Source organism: Strigops habroptila, chromosome 1 (assembly GCF_004027225.2).
Source record: "Strigops habroptila isolate Jane chromosome 1, bStrHab1.2.pri, whole genome shotgun sequence".
Taxonomy (NCBI): Eukaryota; Metazoa; Chordata; class Aves; order Psittaciformes; family Psittacidae; genus Strigops; species Strigops habroptila.
Genome location: NC_044277.2, coordinates 133,619,809 through 133,638,765, shown reverse-complemented (window position 1 = coordinate 133,638,765; position 18,957 = coordinate 133,619,809). Strand labels below are relative to the sequence as shown.

The 18,957-nt window shown below is 40.2% G+C and overlaps 1 protein-coding gene across 2 annotated transcripts in view; it reads right to left on the bottom strand.

The window, feature by feature from the left end:
• The window catches only part of CHN2 (chimerin 2), a 167,415-nt gene that overhangs the window by 6,602 nt on the left and 141,856 nt on the right, over positions 1-18,957 (bottom strand). For both annotated transcript variants that reach the window (XM_030476815.1, XM_030476824.1), the window contains exons 7-11: positions 18,512-18,589; positions 11,807-11,891; positions 9,205-9,378; positions 7,375-7,452; positions 484-621 (exon numbers count right to left, since the gene is read on the bottom strand). In XM_030476815.1, the coding sequence (XP_030332675.1) occupies positions 484-621; positions 7,375-7,452; positions 9,205-9,378; positions 11,807-11,891; positions 18,512-18,589 (553 nt within the window). The remainder of the gene's footprint in view (positions 1-483; positions 622-7,374; positions 7,453-9,204; positions 9,379-11,806; positions 11,892-18,511; positions 18,590-18,957) is intronic.

The window sequence follows — 18,957 nt, the reverse complement described above, 5'->3', positions numbered from 1 at the left end:
ACTCAAGGCTCACACTGTTATCTCAACCCTGACCCCTCACTGATTACTCAGTCTTGCATTTATCTATCAGGCAGCACTGTGGCTGTGACACCAGGCCTGGGATTCTCCCACTGCCAAATGCAGTCCTTGCAACGGCAGTGGACATTCTGTCTCTTGGCACAGAATCTGGGTCGTTCACAAGAAAAACCCCATCCCAGGGCATGCCTTGGTTTCACTGACTGTTACTGAAACCACACCTTCTGAAACTGGTCAGTCATTTTGATATCCTGCATTTACTTTTAATTTTTTTAACTTGCCTGATGTCCAGTCTTATTAACAATCAGGTAACAGTTTCGTGTGAAAGAAAGACATAGCAGAGAAGCAATGAACAGAACAATGCCCTTGCTTCTAATTTGTTGCCTGTCTTCTTTTTCTTTAACATGGACAGCTTTATGGAGGGGAAATGTAATTAAAGGTTAGTACATATTACTATGCAATACTTACTTGCTGCCTCTATGAACTTGGAATAGGTGTCATAGGTGATCACGGGAATGGGTAAGTCTCTGAAGTATAGTTTCAGTGCTCCAGCAATGATGTTTATGTCTGGATAAATACTGGCAGAAATATCAGCCTTGTCACCATCTAGAAGAGGAGGAAGAAATCTTTTTGAAACCAGGCTAATTTTGACTGAAGCAAGGCTAGGCTTCTAATGTAGATTTATTGTGTCCAATCTGACAAGAAAAAACAACCTGAAAGCATTTGGAAGGCTTTAATGAAAATATATTGCTACCAAATTTACTGTATATGAATGAGGAATGGTAGTTCTTTATCTTTTAGCAAACAGTTTATTTGCTTACATCTTTTGGAGGGGCTGATGATTACATCAACAATATCTGCAGTGTACCATCTCACACATACTGTTTTAATGTTGGATAACAAATCATGTTAATAATATATGTATTGAATTTAGCCCATTCACTGAAAGTAAGCTATTAATAACTTGTTCTGATGTTGTATTTTGTATCTACAGATCAATGCACAGAAGTATGAACCATTTTCATGTGGGGAAACAGAGGCACAGAGAAATAACATAAATTTTCATTGACCCTCAGGAGACCAGTGGGAAAAGTCAGAGTAAACATCCAAATCTTGTAAGTCCTGCAGCAATCTATCTATACCAATAAGCTAGGCAGAAAGCTGCCTTATTTTCTGGATGTCCCCTGATCTCTTAATATTTGACTTATTTATTGCAAAGATTTGAATTTAAATAGACATGCTATGGCATTTAGCTATACAATTTATGCTGAAATGTGGATCACAATTTGTTAAATGAATATGGATACTTGTAATGCATGAAGAGTTAAATAGACGAACTATGCAACTGAAGTGACACACATTTTGTTTGCTGCATACTGTAACACAGAACTTCATTACAGAGCACTTCTAATCACGAGCTTAACATCCACAAGTGTTGCTGGTAAGCCTTTGACCAACGCATGGCTTGCAGTGAGTGACATTACAAGAACTAGCAGTGAGGCTGGATCACTATTGTTTTTCAAGTTCGAATTACTACATCTGTTCTGTGCTACCTAGTACCCTCATACCCACATTTTTTTCCAGACCAAGAAATTCTGCTGTCCTCCCTTCCTGGCCCTTCCAGTAGAAAGATGGGATAGGACACTGGTCAGGCAGGGGCCAGGGCTGTCTGGATTTAACCCCCAGCTTCATTTCAGCCTTCTTAGACACCAGTTGTTATACCCCGTAGTCCTTATTCCCACCTTTCAAGTATGGATAGTAGCTCTTTTTTCACAGGAGGTGGTGAAGATTAGGAGCATACCGTGAGTGGGGTATTATGCTTGCTTGCTTGAACAACAGAGAAGAGTTTGTTTGTATCTCCCAGGAGGTGAAGCGTAAGCTTTGGCTGTTACCACCGAGGTGCTGACATGCAGTAAAGCCATTGCCTTGCTTGTCTCTCAATAACTAGTACTTGTAGACATGCCCTGATACAGACAGATGAGTGGGTGTGCTTGATAGACGGTGTCTAAGATGGTGATAAAGGCTTTCACAGCAGAGTAAAAGAGTTTATATTGATTGTAGACATTTTATACAAACCTATGGCATTAATCTTGAAGGGATATGTCCTGTCCGATGTATGCACATAATTCTCATTAAGACTAATAGCACTACATGTTCTCATCGAGAGGAGATTATATGCTTAAGTGTTTAAAACAAACAGCCTTTCTTGATGCAGCTGAGCAGTCTGAATACATCCATCAGCATTTAATTTAATACAGCATCAATAAGCCCTAGGAGGATGTTTACACTGCCCCAATCTTTTGTTTAATCCACACGTTCCAGGCACAGTAGCATTAGCCTTGTAAAGCTTTGTGTGGAGAGCTCTATTTAATTGATGGACACTGAGCACTCAAAATGCTCCACTGAAAACAGATACCTCTAAGGAGCCAGCAGCTGCATCAGAACAGATACAGCAAAGCAGAAGGTTGCATCTATTATCCAGGTCACCAGTACACTAAATGGAAGTGTTATTTATTTAGTACTTTTACAAAGCAGCCCAGCAAGCTTCCTTAAAGGGGCACTTCAGCTAGAGGTACTTCAGACTACAATGTACTTCAAACATCCCTCTTACTTACATATTTGCTTACTGTAGGAAAAATGAATTAATTCCTGAGTCAGAGATTTTCCTCTTTGCTTCAGAGACAAATGTACAGCTATTGGAAATGCACTGAAGATTATTTTAAAGTGAGTGTAACAATGCATCTGTTTCTGCAGTGGGCATGTAGGGGGAGGGGGATTTTTACTTTACTTTGGTAGACTTTGGATTTTCTTTTTTTTTTTCTTTCAGTTTCAGCAATTGAAAGCCCTTGTAATTCATTGTCAGTAAAGTCATGACACAGAGGATGTTTCACAGAGGATCCTATGCAGTAGCATACTGTATGAACTACATCTATTTCATGTGGTACTTTCTGCATTACCACAATCTTTTTTTTTCACCTTTCAATACAGTAACTCTCCTCAGACTGTAATTTGTATTTTCAGTATCATTGCAGTGACCATATGTTCATACAATCTTTTCTAAAGTTTTGGATTTTTAGTTCATTTTCAGCTTTACAAATGTAATACTACTCAAACGTTGTCATTTCTCTTTCCCTGATACTCTGACTCTCAACATATTTTGTTGCATTATATGGAAGTTTGAATAGCTTAAGACAAAGAAAGTCTTTATTCTGTTCCTTAAAGGTTTCAGCTGACTTTGCATGCCATAGAAATATATCAATAGTTTTATTAGAGAAAAAACATAGTAAGTATTACATTCTTAAAGCTTCAGCTATGCCTTCTGAATACTGAATTACATTTCTATTTAAGTTCCTTTTTCCTTAACACTTTGTTTTCATGGCACAGCCTTCACCGTGCTAACATGCTTCTTCGTGAGGTTTTTTTCTTGCATTTGACAGGTTTTCAGCTACACTGGCAAAAAGGTGAGTATGAGTTAGAATGCCACTAAGTACTCATGTAATATTTAACAGCATCATATTTTTAGCAAATGTATTGTACCAGCCAGTCATACAAACAAGTGGGAGGACAGAATGCCTTGGTGACAATGGCAGCTCTGTGAATAAAGTGCACAATGAGGGTTTTCTGGATGCTACAACGCCACAACTCAACAATGCTGACAGAGAGCAACTGTTGTTCTACGGCACCAACATTCACCAGATTAAATAAATCCACATTATTCCCCTCCTTCTCATTACAAAAATCACTAAAATGGAACATTGTCAGTGCCTCAGAGAGCCTAATGCTAATTTACAGTAGGGGTATTTACACTGCTTAGGCTTTGGAAGGGAGTCTTAGTTTAAATCTTCCTGTTTTAAAACTAACTATCACAGCTTCATTGGGCCCAAATAACGTTATGCGGGATGCCATTCTCTTCCTGCGATGCTAACTTTCAAAGCTGCCTTTGCTTTTTGTTCTTGCTATAATTCTTTGGAAGCAACAAGTGAGTGTCCCTTTGGCAGAGCAGAATTAGTCAGAGGGAGGGCTGGTTTGTCTTCACTGCACCCCTTCAGCTGCACATGAAATCAGTAGGAGAGGTGGGTACCCTGTGGCCAAGTCAGCTCTGCATCATCCCTGTATCATGCTGTCTTCTGGCTCCTGTGGCTTGACAAAGAGCTTGGGAAACCAGAAAGCTTGCTGGCATTATTTGAAGGATGCATCCTGCACATTAAAATGAGAGGACTCCTTGCTAATTTATTTTCAAACCCATTTATTAAAAGCTGTATTTCCAGGGATGCAAAAGCACACTGGCATTCTAGCCAGGTGCCTGCGGACTGACTCAGAAACAATGGGCCGGGAGCGACCTCTGTAATGGCAGAGTGCTCTGCTGTTGCAGGCACTACGCCATATAACCCTTCTCATAAACCCCTCAACTTCCATTTCAAAACTAGTTAAGGTTTTTATCCCTACTCTTGTTACAAGGTTGTTTCAGAGCCTTGCTTTCAGATGGTTAAAAGTGGTCTTGAAATTGTCAAACTAAATTTATTCCTGGCCAGTGCATATCCTTGAGTATTGTGTCAAGACTATCCATTAGATTAAGAGAGTTCTTTTCTCTGGTTCATACCCCTGCTCTCAGCTTCTCCTCTGACAGCTAACTATCCAAGCTCTTTAAAAACATATTTACCTTCTGCTATGCAGTGTGCTCCAGAGATGTCTGAGATAGTGACGTGGCCACAGATATGGCTATTTCTGCTGCAACATCAGTCTATTAACCAGAACCGATCAGGAATTTTCCACTTGATATTTCAGACACAATTTTTCCTTTAATTTTTTTTTTTACTTTTGCAAAAAATATGTTAATTTCCTGTAGTGAATGTGGAAACAACAGTTCTGAAACTCCCAGAAACTTCACCTTCTAGGCAGAAAGTGAAATTTGAGCAAAAGCCTTCCAGGCACTGCTGGAGGTGAGACCTGCCACTTGGCTCTCAGCTCCCTCCTCTCCCAGGTCTGTCATCTGGGACAGAGATCTGGGATATTCCACGTCCTTGGGACAGTCCACTCCCTGCTGCTCTGGCTTCTAGAGCTAAGCAGGGGTAATCAGGCAGCAGAAAAGTGATGCTCCTGCCCATGGGGTTGGGATGCAAAGGAGTGGGTGGGGCCCCTGTCTCTCTAACTTGGATCTGACAGGGAAGCAAACCCTGAGCTGTCAGGGTGGAAGCATCTTGCCAATTCAACTTTCTGCCAGCTGACATCCACCTTCTAGCTGCACAGCCCGCAAGCCAGAACAAAAAGTCTAGTTTCTTTAATCCTTTCCTGCAAAAAACCCCGACCTAAAACCCCCCAACTCGTTCTGCTTTTCCATCTCTGTTCAGGGGAAAAAAAAACATTTCAGAACTGCAAAGTTTTGGAAGTTCTGAGCTTCTGGTCTCTAGTCATGCAATTCTCATAACAACATTTTGCTCACTGTTCCACTGCTTTTAGCACTGTTCATGGCAACACTCTCCTTTCTTAGCCCCTTTCCCTTATGAGATTGTTTAAAGAAAATTAAGACAGCGTTTTATCAACTTATGCCCAATGGTTTTCCCCACAGCCTTTGTATGCAACTCGGTTCTTGCTTTCTCTGCTTCCATATTTATCCATTCTCTTTTCCCTTTGGAAATCTGATACTGCTGCTGACTTTACTCTTCCTGTTTCTAAGTGCTGCCTTCTTTGCCAGTAAATCACACTTTCTTCCTTGCTGTGGGTCTAATTCAAGCGTATATTGCCATCAGATTATTCCATGAGTAGAGGCAATAATAAAAGATAGCTGTGTGTAAAACTGAACTGACTCCAGTGGTTCAAAGCATTCGCAAAGGAACTACAGCTGCAGCAGTATTAAAGTCATGCTCAGACATAAATCTCCATTTGCTTTCTTCAAACTCTTCCCTCTTCAACCTGTGCTTCTCCTTCGAGGTTTCATTCAGGTTAGATACTTAGAGGAGAAATAATACCCAGAATGAAAGGGTTTGCCAGGCCAGATCTACATGCAGAGGAACAGAGTGGGACCTATGGGGACTGTGACCCTCCCAGTAGCAGTGCTTCATGTGGCACATCTGCAAAATCTATCATCTTCCTCTGATAGCAGTCCTATATCAACGTGCATCTCTTTCGCCCAAACCATGGCTGACCTATGTGTATATATGCATGCGTTCACAACTGCAACATCCAATACATTTTCAAATATGCATTATTTTTTAAAGGATATTTTGATACAGCATGAAAACAGTCACTTTGGAAAATCCTAGTTGGACTTCTAGCGACGTTTGCATGACAAACCGTCTTCAAACAAGGAAGTATTCAGGTGCAGTAAGACGTGCCACCCATAGACCTTGCTGGCCCTGTCCAGTCTCCCCTGGAGCCCCCACACCTCCTGCCTGTGGGCCCCCAGTCCCTGACTGAGTGACATGTAGCTGTCGTCAGCTGTGTCATGGCCATGCCTGTGCCTGCCCATGCACCCTTCTGGTCAGTTCCCTGACCTGCAGCCTGACTTTGTGGCTTGACCTGAACCTGCTTCGTCCCCACGGGCTTACAATCATTGGACTGTGTCTGTCTCCCTAAACATGTTAGAGGTAATAACTGGACAAAATTAAGTAGGAAGGAAAACACTATTTATGGGGAAGGAGAAGAGTATTTATGTAACTTCTTAAATGTACCTGAAAATGTACTTCTGTTGATGATCCATACTCTGCACGCACTTACATGTATACTTAAAATCAGTCCTGTGTGCAGAGATTGTGTGCACAACCAGAACCAATGTAATGAGCTAAATCATTCCAGAAGGGCTACTTGGATGGTAATCAGGCAGTGTTTTAATTATTAGATTTTCAACATGGTGTACAACTAATCTCCCTAATGCTCCTCTCATTTGTTGTGCAGATGCAATCACATGCACAGTGGTGCAGTGCTTTCTACAAGGCTGCATGCGGAATGATTTTCCAATTGCAGTTCCTGGTTCTCATAACTGGATTATTGTATTGTAATGCACTACTAAATCTACTAAGGATAGGACTAAGAACTTTTCCCCTGGTACTATCTAGGCTCGTACTTGAACTAGGAGCCCAGGTTGTGCTGCTAAGTTGAGCAATCATCTGGTCCCCTGAGCACTCAGCCTTCTGCGTACCATTACTTACTGTTTAATTATTCCTTCCAACTATGAAATATTATTTCTTCTTACGAAAGGGACTACAGATTAATTTAAGAACTCAGAAAAGACAGGATGCTTTCTGTACTAATGCTTATATGCCTGTTTTGTTAAAATGGTACCTATATAAACCTCAGAAGAACTAAAAAGTCCTAGGACTAAAAGCTAAGATTAAAATTGTACAAGATTAAAAAATGGTATACCTCGATCAAAGGCCATTTTCACATCTTCAATGTGCTCAGTGAAGCCTGAGACTCTATAGAGGCCCTCGGACTTTAAACCTGAAACAGAAAGATCTTGGTTAACTTCGTTTCTGTAAACAACATATATTTAGGCTTAAAAACAATAAAACAAGAACAAGAGATCTAGTAAGTGCAGCAAAATATTAATTATAATGTGAAACTCTGGGCTATTTAAGGAATGACGAAGATAATTTAAAATAATTTTTTAAAGGATTAAAGAATTTTAGAATTTATACTCTCTGATTTTGCTAGCTACATGGTTGATTATGTTAGAGGAAAATACTACAATTTGCTAATGGTGGGGCATATGACATTATCATAATTTATTCATTTTATATGGGAGATTTTCCTGGATTTGGCTACAATTAACAAAGCTTTAAAGGTCTCCTCTCATTTTACCAGTTGCTGAATGATAAATAGCAATGCAAGTAAGTGACTGCCCTTCCCTATAAGCACATTTGTTCCCAGTTTAGCTGTCAGCTTTTACTTATACACAGTTGGTAGATATGATGGATATTGTTCTTCTTCACATCAGTATATCCCCTCTACTTGTACAACTCTCCCCTCATTTGCTTGAGACCAACATGAAATGCAAGGTAGCCCAGCAGCGCAGGCAAAGCTAGCCAAGCAAAGTTACACACACCTTATTTATTTTAATCCCAGAAATCCTAATTGTGACTATGCACAGTGATAACATACTTATAAGATCCAATACACTGTGTTTTCTTAAGAACAAAATCCGTATCTTACATAGTTCTATAGCAACTAAAGAAAGAAATTTAAAGATGTTGAAAAAATGAAGTGGCCACAGATGTTATCTTAATCAACAAATGTACAAGTGAATAGATCTCAAATACAACATAGCTTCCTGCTATATCATCAGAGTGAAGCTTTTCTGTTTAAGTCAAAACTATTCTATTTGTCCCTGCAATGATGATATAATCCTGGTAGAGCTTTACAGGGCTGTGCAGGGGATTTACTTGTAAATCTTTGATTCATTTTAGTAGATGATGCGTGGGTTTGAAATCTCTATAGCTAGTATCAGTGTGTTGCCATGCAGATTACTGGGATGCCATGAGTTCAACTTTATGGGATTCCTGTGCTGAAGCTATGACTAACAGGGAAATTTGGCTTATTGGGCAGCACGACATACACATTTGATTTCCAAAGCAAAAATACGTGATCGTTACTGTGTTGTGTTGGAAGGGACATGGTATTTCTTCAATCTGGCACACATCTGTGTACCAAAAACCTGTCACAAGCTGGAGTCTTGGCTGTGACATCCAGCCTGATCCATGGTATCCATCAGTCAGCAGCTGAGTATCATGTGAAACCCTGCACAGTTTGTGACATACCACAAAACGCCACTGCCTGTGACCTCACTTGTCTGATCAGTTCTGTTTTCTTGCCCATAATGTCTGGAAAGGTTATTAAGAAGGATTTGATTTAAACTGATTACTCTGAAATTGGAAGTGTCCCTAGGTATGTTAAAAGAAAATAATGAAAAAAGACACATAAACATGAAACTAAAGTTCACTTCAAAGTTCACCCCTTTCAGAAGTGTAACGTAATACATGTTTTGACATGTTTCAGAAAGCATTTCAGGAAATTGCATTATGAAATGCCATGATTTAATTTTACTAGCTAATGCAAAGCAATGTATCACCTAAGCTAAAAAAACCCCTCCTTTCATCCTTTCTTCAGTGGGCATGAGCATACTACCCAGTCCTTAGCTTAGCACTTAATTCAAGTCATCTTCATTTAATCGTTCATTTAACCAAGCTCACAAACCTCTTGCTTCGATCTCTCGAATGCATGAATCCACAACCATCGGCCTCTGGGTATTGTGGGCTTTCACTAGTGTAGTGAGATCGCAGCAGTAGACTCGTTTTATCCTCTTGAGGTCTGGTTGGCAGTCGTTGGGCACATATTTGGAGCACTGCTTATGTACGTTCAACCCGCAGTCTGTAAACAAAATTAGCAAGGTTAATTAATTAATACTAACGCCAATAGGTCTTGTTTAACAATTTATTTCCTTGGGCCACATCAAGCCAGGGGCATAACTTCCCCATTAGCCAGCAAAACTAGAATAAATAAAATGGAGATGAGAAAGATGAGCATAGAAATCTGTAAAAAACCTATGGTGGGCAAAGGGAGCTCCAGCAGAGCTGTTAAAAAGCTGTAAAAGCCTTGGATGTCCCTCACACCCCCCTGTGCTGTCAGGGTCAGTTCACTGCCAGACATGTAGCTCTAGGTGTTGCATTTGAACCCATGGGACTTAACTACTGGGTATTATAGTTTAGCCTTTTATAAGATTAGCACAGTAATGACTGTCTTCTGCTGGCCAGCTTGTGGCTCAGTGCTGCTAACAGATGAAGGATCAAAAATTCACCTGAGCACTCAAACTGGGACAGTGCTTTGAGCTAGAGTGCCTCCCTTCCCCATTCCTGCAGTGTTGCATTTTGGCTCCCTTTGCCACGTCAGCAGCCTTCCCATCCCTGTCTCATCACTTTACTGGTGACTAAAGTGTCCGCTGTGTTTAGCCTGTAGGTCAGTTTAGGAATATAAAATGCTGTGAAAGGCATGATGTAAAAAAGTTATTCACTTTACAAATGGTTCTTGGTGTCTTACTACAGCGTCAAATCCTAATCCTGGTTGCACTAGCAGGTTTCTATTAACTTAAAGATCACTGTTTCACTTCCACAAATTGAATTTTTCTAATAGATTCAAATATTCAGCCAAATGGATTTATAAGCCTCAGTAAAGCAAACGCCACCACTGTGAGTTACATTATCTCACATAACTCTGATTCCTAATTTAATGCCTTCCCAGTCATGCCCATCATTGACAGCACCCTTTGGGATAACTTCACGCGACTAACATCATCACTAGCAAGTTACTTACTGTTTTTTCATGTAGATTTACCACCTGAGCTATTAAAAATGTAAACACGGTACTATTCCTTGCAGCACATTTCAGTATTATTCTCTATAAAATATTAATCAAGCAAAATAATATAATCACTACAAACACACCTACACATTTAATGGAATTGCGTTGGTGTTTGTGTGTTTTTCCATACAGTTATTACTGCATAATACATTATTGTTCTGTGAAATCTAAAAAAGTGTGAGCAGCTGCAGTCAGGATCCTCCTTGTATTGTTTTCAGTGCTGTTCTCCAAGCAGGTAAAGTTAAATCCAAATGCATCTGTCTGCTTAGAGTTAGATGTTTGTAATTTAATGAGGGAGAGTGTTATGTTTCATATTAAATAAATAAGCCTTTTCATAAGTTTAATATTTTATGTGTGTGAACAAAAACAGCGCTATGCATTAGTGAGGTCAGTTTTTGTGTATGTGTTTAAGATCAAATAGCTTGAAAAGCAAACTACTATTAATTTTCCTCTTTTTTAATGTCCTCATGTTCTTTGTGTTACCATTATTCATCTACACGCAGACAACATGTAGCAGTAGCTGAGACCACACTTATTAAAACTGTGCATTTGTGAAAGGTATTTTGATCCTTCAAACTATGGTCTAAATTTTAGGTAACAACCATCTCCTCTATCCATGAAAGGCAGATGTCAGGGTCGGATGCGTTCAGTGCCAATCTGAGATGAGAAGGTCAGGGAGGGAGAGGTAAAACAGAAGCATATTCAGGTGAGACATGGAAGGGATTGAAGGTCTGTAGAAAGAATGAAACTCCATTTGCAGGGCATTGAATACTTTTCCTTGCTGAACTGAAAAGCTCATGATGTGATGATTATTGCATTTTATCAAGATGATTATTTTCCACAAAAGAACAAACAAATTTTAAATAATTAAAGCACTATTAAAATGCTAATACAGTTATAGTGGCACCAGAAAACTAATCCTTCTATGAAAATGAAGGTCATGTTTTTTGCTTTCCCTCAAGGTGCGATTCTTCAGGCTCCCAGCAATGCATGGATGGTATTTTTATAAGAAACAGGTGACAGTCTTTTTGCAGACAAAGGCACTTCTCAGCAATTGGTGGCAAAATGATGAGTTATGAAGCCTAGTTGCTGGCTGGGTCTGCCATTTCCAGGGCTTGTTTCTTAAGACATTCAGGAATAACTTAACCATAAAGATCAATTCTTTGTGGTTAAGTTATCAATAAAGATCAATGCACCAAGGTACACACATGACCAATGTAATGTACTACCGAAAGGATGTCACCCTCAGTGACCAGTGACTGGTGGCTTCATTTCTAAACCAGCTAATGGGGAAAATGACAACAGTCTAAGTTGCACAGGAGGGTTTCTTGCCTTATTCTGTAAAGTAATCCCTACCCCCTCTCCTGCAGGGAGTGCAGGCTGGGAGTGTGAGAGATGTCTGAGCATTTCAAGAGAATGACAGAAAATGTTGAAGGGCTACCTGAACACCTCACTCCCTGAGCGATGAGACCCCACATGAAGTTGGCGCAGTATTCACACCAGTGTGGACCTCGAAACGTATGGACCTGTAATACAAATAGGGAGGTAAAAAAAGAAGAAATGGGGTCACTGGGAGGCAGATGGTCTGACAGATGGAACAGCTGAAACAGATAAACAACAGAAGACTCAGGAGGAGTAAATCTTTAGCACACAGTGCCCACATCTTTCGAAAGTCTAGATGAAATAAACCATGGGAACAGAAATTTGCTTGGATCTTTCTCTTTCAATAGGCTTAACATAACAGAGAAGTGGGCTGTGTACAACACTGAAAACAAATCATTTTTGCTAGCTGACATTTTAGCTATAGCAAAGGGCAGGAAACCAGGTTTACTAGTCAAAGGAGAAAAAAGTAAAACTAGTAATCCAAGGAACTGTAGTCAGTGCTTTTATTTGAGTAGCTCAAACAAAACAGGAATGTTCCTGAGATTCAAATGCTCTTCAGCTGATCATTTGAAACTAAGGGAAATGCAGTGACAGAAAGTCCCTTCATCCCTTCGAATGCACCATGTTTTGGTTCCCCATAACCATGTGTGACCACAGATCCGGTGTGAAACCCATCTTCTAAGAGCGCTGCTCAGGTTTGAACATACTATGACTATGGCGTTATGCATTTCTATGCAACAACACTGAAAAAAACTTGAGGTGATTGCTGTAAATACGTGTCAGGGATGAATGATTTGTGCAGCCACTCCAGGCAGCAGTTGGGTAATGATCTTTGCACATGGGAATCCATCAGTGGTAAACGACACCCTTCCCCACTCTAGTGAGTAAACTGAACTCACAGAGGGAAAAGATGTCAGTAGGCTCTTTTTCAATAGACCAAACTTCATTTTGCTGCAGTCCACACATAAGTAAATACGGAGGAATAAAATTACCTGCATGCTGACAGAGCCCACAGCTTCCTGGCCAGGCTTTGCATACCACCACTGCTTACTCCACTGCTTTTCCAAGGCTACAGTGGAAGACTTTTTTTATTTAAGATACATGTTCTGGTAAAGTAAGCATTTCATTTTCATTGAAACCAAGAGTAAATAGTGAGGTCTACACCCGTGTGAATGGACATGGTATGAGCTAGTTCTGGCCAGAGGCTTAACTGAGCTTAACAAAACATAAATCATGCACACTCTGGCTGGTAATGCTTTCTTTTCCTTGTCTCTGCTCTTGTTTACCCATCAGGTGGATGGCTCAAAGGCCACTTCAACCCCCTGGGTTGGGGAAGCTGCTCTTTTCATAGAGTGAAAAAAATGGTCATTGCCCTTTCAGATAAACTTTGTGAAGTTTTAAGCCAAGCATTTGCCTTGCTAATGTTTTGGCCCCATTTGTCTGCAGGATCACACCTACACAAGCCTGTACTCTTGAGTCCATTCCTCAGGAATGATTTTAATACTGACCTCTCTTTCTGATTAAGGATAAAAATGGGACCCTGACCACAAATGACTCCTGACCAACTACTCACAGTCAATAATTGAATTGCATGAATAAGCTTAAAGCAATAGTAATTCTTCCTCCCTTGTGATACTAAAAGGTCAAAACTGGAATGTCTGACTGGTCATATTTATTTTTTGAAATGGTATTTTACCCCTCAGAAAAATGTGTAGCCCTGGGAAACAACACTTTGCAATAAAGTTTGACGTAGATTGACAGATACAGACACATACTTCTTTTGCATTTTATTGTATTTTTCAGGGTGAGTAGCACGAATTTTCAGACATGGCTTTTAGTGGGAGTAAACATCCATACCTAACATCAGCTGATGACCTGAGTTTCAGGCATATGCTTTATGTGACCTCCAGTGGATACAAAGCTATAGATACAAATAATTATGCCTGCATCTTTCCCATTTTTAGACTGATAACCACATAATTAGTAGGTCTGTACCTGCATTTAATTGCAGGTGAAAATCATCTGCTGTAGGAAGATCGCTGTCTTCTGCTTTGCAGTGATTTACAAAAGCTAACTTTGTGAGAGGAGGCTGTAAAAGCTCATTCAGGATGTTTAAAACCACTGCATTTCACATTTAATGTCCATCACAGTTGCTAGGATATTTGGGGCCTACTTGCTCACTTTACATAAAGCTTATTCCAGCTGATCTCACTGTGGCATATTTAGAAAATGCTAGCTGATTATTTCTTGATCTCTCCTGTCATTAACGTGAAAGTCATCAACGCTGGCTGAGGGCTCCACCTGAGAAGTGCTGACTGCATGTCCTTCCCTTGTTCCCTTCTGCTTGGTGGCCCTCAAAAGGTTTAGTTCTCTTTATTCATTCACTTCAGTTTTTCACTGTTCTGCATTTTAGCTCAAACGGCCAGTTCCCAGCTGAGATGTCCTGTGAAAAGCTAGTTGTGGTGGCTTCTGGTCAAGTTGAAACAGGGAAATGTTTGCTATGTCTAACTGGAAAAGGGAGATCTTCAGAAGTTTTTAATGAAGGTGCAAAAAATCTCTTAAGATGAAGTTTTGAACCAAATCTCTTATGGCCTGCCATTAATTTTAAAGAAATAATGAGGAAGTCTGTTCTTATGAACACGACACTCGAACGCAGCCCAAAGCTTGTGCACAGCACTTTTGAATAGTAAATGGGAATTTTGCCTGCAAGATTGGCCTCATTTCTATTTTAAACAAGGAGAGGAAGCAGCTGGTCTCAGGTTTTTGAGATGGGTTTTTAAATTTTGCCCCATCCTTTTTAACCACATCATTACAAATGGACTGGGTTGAGGTGTTCTGGAAACGTGATGAAGATCTATTTATTACTGGTCCCTACCTCATCCTGCAGTCTTGGGAGACCTCTCTGTGTACTCAGAGCATGGGCTCCGGCTGCTTGGGCTACAGTTGATACATAATTCTGACTTCTAAAAAGAATTTACAGGGAAATATTTCTTCATGTAGGCCAAAACATGATGTTTCAGACTATACACTGCACTTATCTTGTTCAGTCTTTCGTCTTCTTTCCACAATGTGTAACTCCTTCACTCTGTTTCCTTTCCAGCTCTTTCAGTGAAAAGTTGTTGCTTACATTCATCCTCTCTTCTCTGTGGGACAACCTCACCCAATACTACACTGTGTGACTCTTCTTATTGTCTTCCTGTGCTCTCACCTTTGCCCTTTGGTCCTCTGGTGCCTTTGCTTCCAAATAATGGAATTCCCCCCATGCTGCGGGTGCTATCTTGTTCATTTTTAGTGTTTGGGTGTTCCCATTTTCACAGAGGGAGAAACTGAGACCAAAGTTAAGGAGTGGCAATATAGTGGCAAAAAAATTAATACTCCCTTAAAGCAATATTGCAGAAACAAACTAAAACATTGCCTTCAATTGAAATGTATGGGTTTTACAGGCATTATATAGTGCTGGTTCTGAGACAATTTTGCTGTTTATGTGACTGAGTTTAAAGACTTTTCTGCTTGCCTCTAAAGAAAACAAGTTTTTTTTATATACTTTCACCTCAATATATGCACATTTGTACTCTCCTGTGGACTCCTGCTGGACCTGAGCTGTTTGCAAGGAAAAGCTGACTGTGCTGCTATTTTTGTTTAAATGCATACACATAATCTTCATTATGTCTGTAAAAATGCCTCACCCAAGCCCTTTGTTTCCCAGAAGCAGTGTTGATCTGCAGTGATTAACACAAGGGGAATTTTATCCCAGAGTGTCCTTTTTCCCAGCAGATCTTCTGACTTGTCTGTAATCAGCTGCCTCTACTCTGCTGGCCTGCCTACAAATGGGATTTGCTCATGCTATAGTGGCAAACAGGCACAATACTGTGCTAAATGCACATTATTCAGCTGTATTTGCTCACTTAAAGCTGTACAGAGGCCCTCTCATGAATTCCCAGCCTAGAACAAAACACACGGAGCATCCCCAAACCCCATATTCCTGTCTGCAGGCATAAGGTTGACCTCACCACCAGCAAGGACCCCACTGAAGTTGGCAGGTAAAGCACAACCCAGTAAGCCTGCTGGATCCTAACTGTAATGAGATGCTGGAGGACTTTGTGATCCAGTCAGGGTGACACCCACATAGTTACAGAAATACCTCTGTGTTTTTTCTAAACAGGGCTTCAGAGATTTATTCTCTTTCCTGAATTATGGTATGTCTACCCTGGCTTATGCAAAGTTGTCCCGCCAGACAGACGCCAGCTCCAAACCTAACTCCCTGTGACTGCATTGTGTGGTCAGGATGAACCCAGCTTAACAAATCAGTCTGGATACTAACCTTTTTTTTGTTCATTTGCCATGAGTACCTTGAAATTTGGAAGAGAGGCTGAATGAGAAAGCGGATGCTCAGAAGGGCATAACATGGCACCCTTATGCTTCAAACTCCATTACTCCTTTTTATTTTGTATTAGCTTGGAAAGGATAGAGGGAGAACTGTCCTTGCTCTGAATTTTTGCCGTAAGTCTACTTCTTTCTATTGTTCCTTCTCTCTTTCAGTAGGTAAGATCTTCAGTGTATGATCTACAAAAATCTCATCAGCTTCACTAAAAATGTGCCCTTCATTTTTAAGATTCTTCATGGCTAAAGGACAAGAGCTAAAAAGTGCCTGTTTGTTCATGAAGAACTGCCTGCGACAAGATTATGAGGGACACTGACACATAACCTTTGTTCCTATAAAGTAAAATGAATGATACAATACACGTCAGTATTCAACTAAAAATGGGGAAGACAATTCACTGAATGCCTGCAAAATAGCTTTCTCCTTCAGATAAATCCCATATCATCATGGCCTGAGTGCTGTCGAAAGCCATTAAGAATTTTGCCCCAGGACCCATAAAGCCATTCTGTATGATTTCTTAACCCTTTAATGTAATGAATATGGAATATATTAAAGATATTAGACTTGAATTTATCTGTATTCTAAATCTAAATAATTCTACTCTGATGTTCTACCCACATTTTTTGTTCTAGAGCTAGCCATGTTCTAATATATTCCTTCGGAAAACTAACTGTATTTGCATAATGAACGTATTTGTTCATTAAGTAAATGTAACACTTTTGACTTGCCTTTTTGGACAATGTTTCTTCCCTAGGTTTTTTATTGCCTTTACTAGGATAAAACAGTAATTTCTCCTGTCAAGCCTTTGAATACATATATACATGAATCATGTGATTTTCCAGTTGAACTATGACTCTTTTGAAATAGAAAGGAACAGAGACTGTACAACAGCTAGATTGTGCAAACGCAAAGTTAACTGGGCACATGTCCAATTATAAATCAAAGCCAAAACAGGGGAATTTTGAAGAGGAAAGAATGCATGGGTCAAAGTGGAAAGAAGTCTCAGTCATGAGAAAATATTTTCTAGTTAAACTAAAATAGTTTTGATATTAAACGATAATGAGGGCAAAACCCAGAAAGAATGAAAGCTGGTTTAATCAAGCAAGAAAACTCAGAGTATTTTCCCTATTTCCTTCAGTGCTGATCAGTGAGATAAATATTGACTTTTCTATAGACTGGGTCAAGGAGGGGGAATGAGAAGAAGGATGCTATTATTTGCTTTGCTCACTAATATTAAATTATTGATTTACCAACTACAGCAGAAGCACTGCAGAGGAGAGCAATGCCTGCACAGTGGAATACATAGAAAAACAAGAAGTGAAGCTCTTTTGCTAAACCAGGAAATCAGTGAAATAATTTTAATCAGTGCTTCTCCTTTTTTTGACAGGCCATGATAAATACCAGTAAATTCTCTTTCTGCTAATGAGTTGAATTATTCTGACAGTGACCCAGATCAGCATCCTCAAGGAGCATTAAGTAAACTGAGGTTTCAAAGCTGAGACGCATTCCTTTCTTGTCTTGTTACAGCCTCTTATTCTCTCTGTATCCATCCCGATAAGCATGAAACCACAATTTGACAGCATTAGATATGGTAACTGGCTGGCATACTCTGAAACCAGCACAGTCCTTTTGGCAAAACATTTTAGTACAAGCTGCCTTGAAGGTCTGTTTCCAAAGCTGAGTCACTTCCCTGCTGCAGCATGCCAGACACAGCACTTGGGGCAAAAAGCCCCGAGAATCTGATTCTGTATGTATAAGACAGTCAAAAGATGATCCATTTAAACATCCCTGTGTTTGTCCAGCTATTTGGTTTAGTTTGACAAGCAAACACAAGCTCAGATCCTACAGCTCAGTGGGACTCTGAGAGCATTTCCTTAGCATATGGTGGTGGAACAAAAGCTAGCAGACAATACCACCGCTGTGCTCTGCTTTATTGCTGGGGAGCACCCCAGCTCCCTCAACTTCTGAAAAGAAGAAATGATCAGAATGTTTGCTGGTAAAATGCTACTGGCTTCTGACAATAGTTAGGTTTTGAAAAGGGGCCTTTTTCTCGTTTAAAAGTAGATACACTTTAAGATAAAAACTATCAATATGAAGTACCTTGTTTCTGAACAAAAAAGAAAACTAAATCTGGGCAAAAAGAGCTAAAATGCCAGCCAAGTAGTGAAATGAGTAGAAAACCTGTTAGTTGGATTAAGTGCCTATTTAAAAGCATATTAAGAATGCAGTCAAGAGGACTTAAAGTAGAAAGAAAAATTATTTTTTTCAACACTTTTCTCAGAGCTAATAGAGATTGGTGCATGAAAACCCCATCACAGTAAAAAATCAAATGTGAGGCATCTAAACAGAACTTTTTAGCTGAAAATAGGAAGTTGTGCTTACCTTAAAATTGTGTGCTTTTTCATAGTTGAAGTGGTTGTCGTTTTGAGTTAAGGCTGCTCTTCTGACCAAGGAGGTGATCTGTGAATAGGCAAAGAGTTTCAGAGGTTGCCACAAAAGTGCCCCCTTGAATCCCACCTTCACCCCCAGGGCCACGGCCAGGAGCTCTTGGCGCTTTCTCGCTCGCTTCGACTTGTGAACAACGGCACAGCTTTTCTCATTTTCCAGCCACAGATCCTCTGAGAACATAGTGCTGGGATCCCAAATCTTTTCCCTGTCTTCCTCGGCGCCGGGGAGCCTGACTGTAGTCAGTACGGCACAGTTTGTCCAACTGCTTCTGATGTTAGACAGCAGATTTGAAGCAGCTGCAGCCCATTCTGCTGAGACCTCTGGCATGTGACTTGAATGGGCTGTCTTGTGGGACGGAAGGAGCTTCTGCATCTGAATAA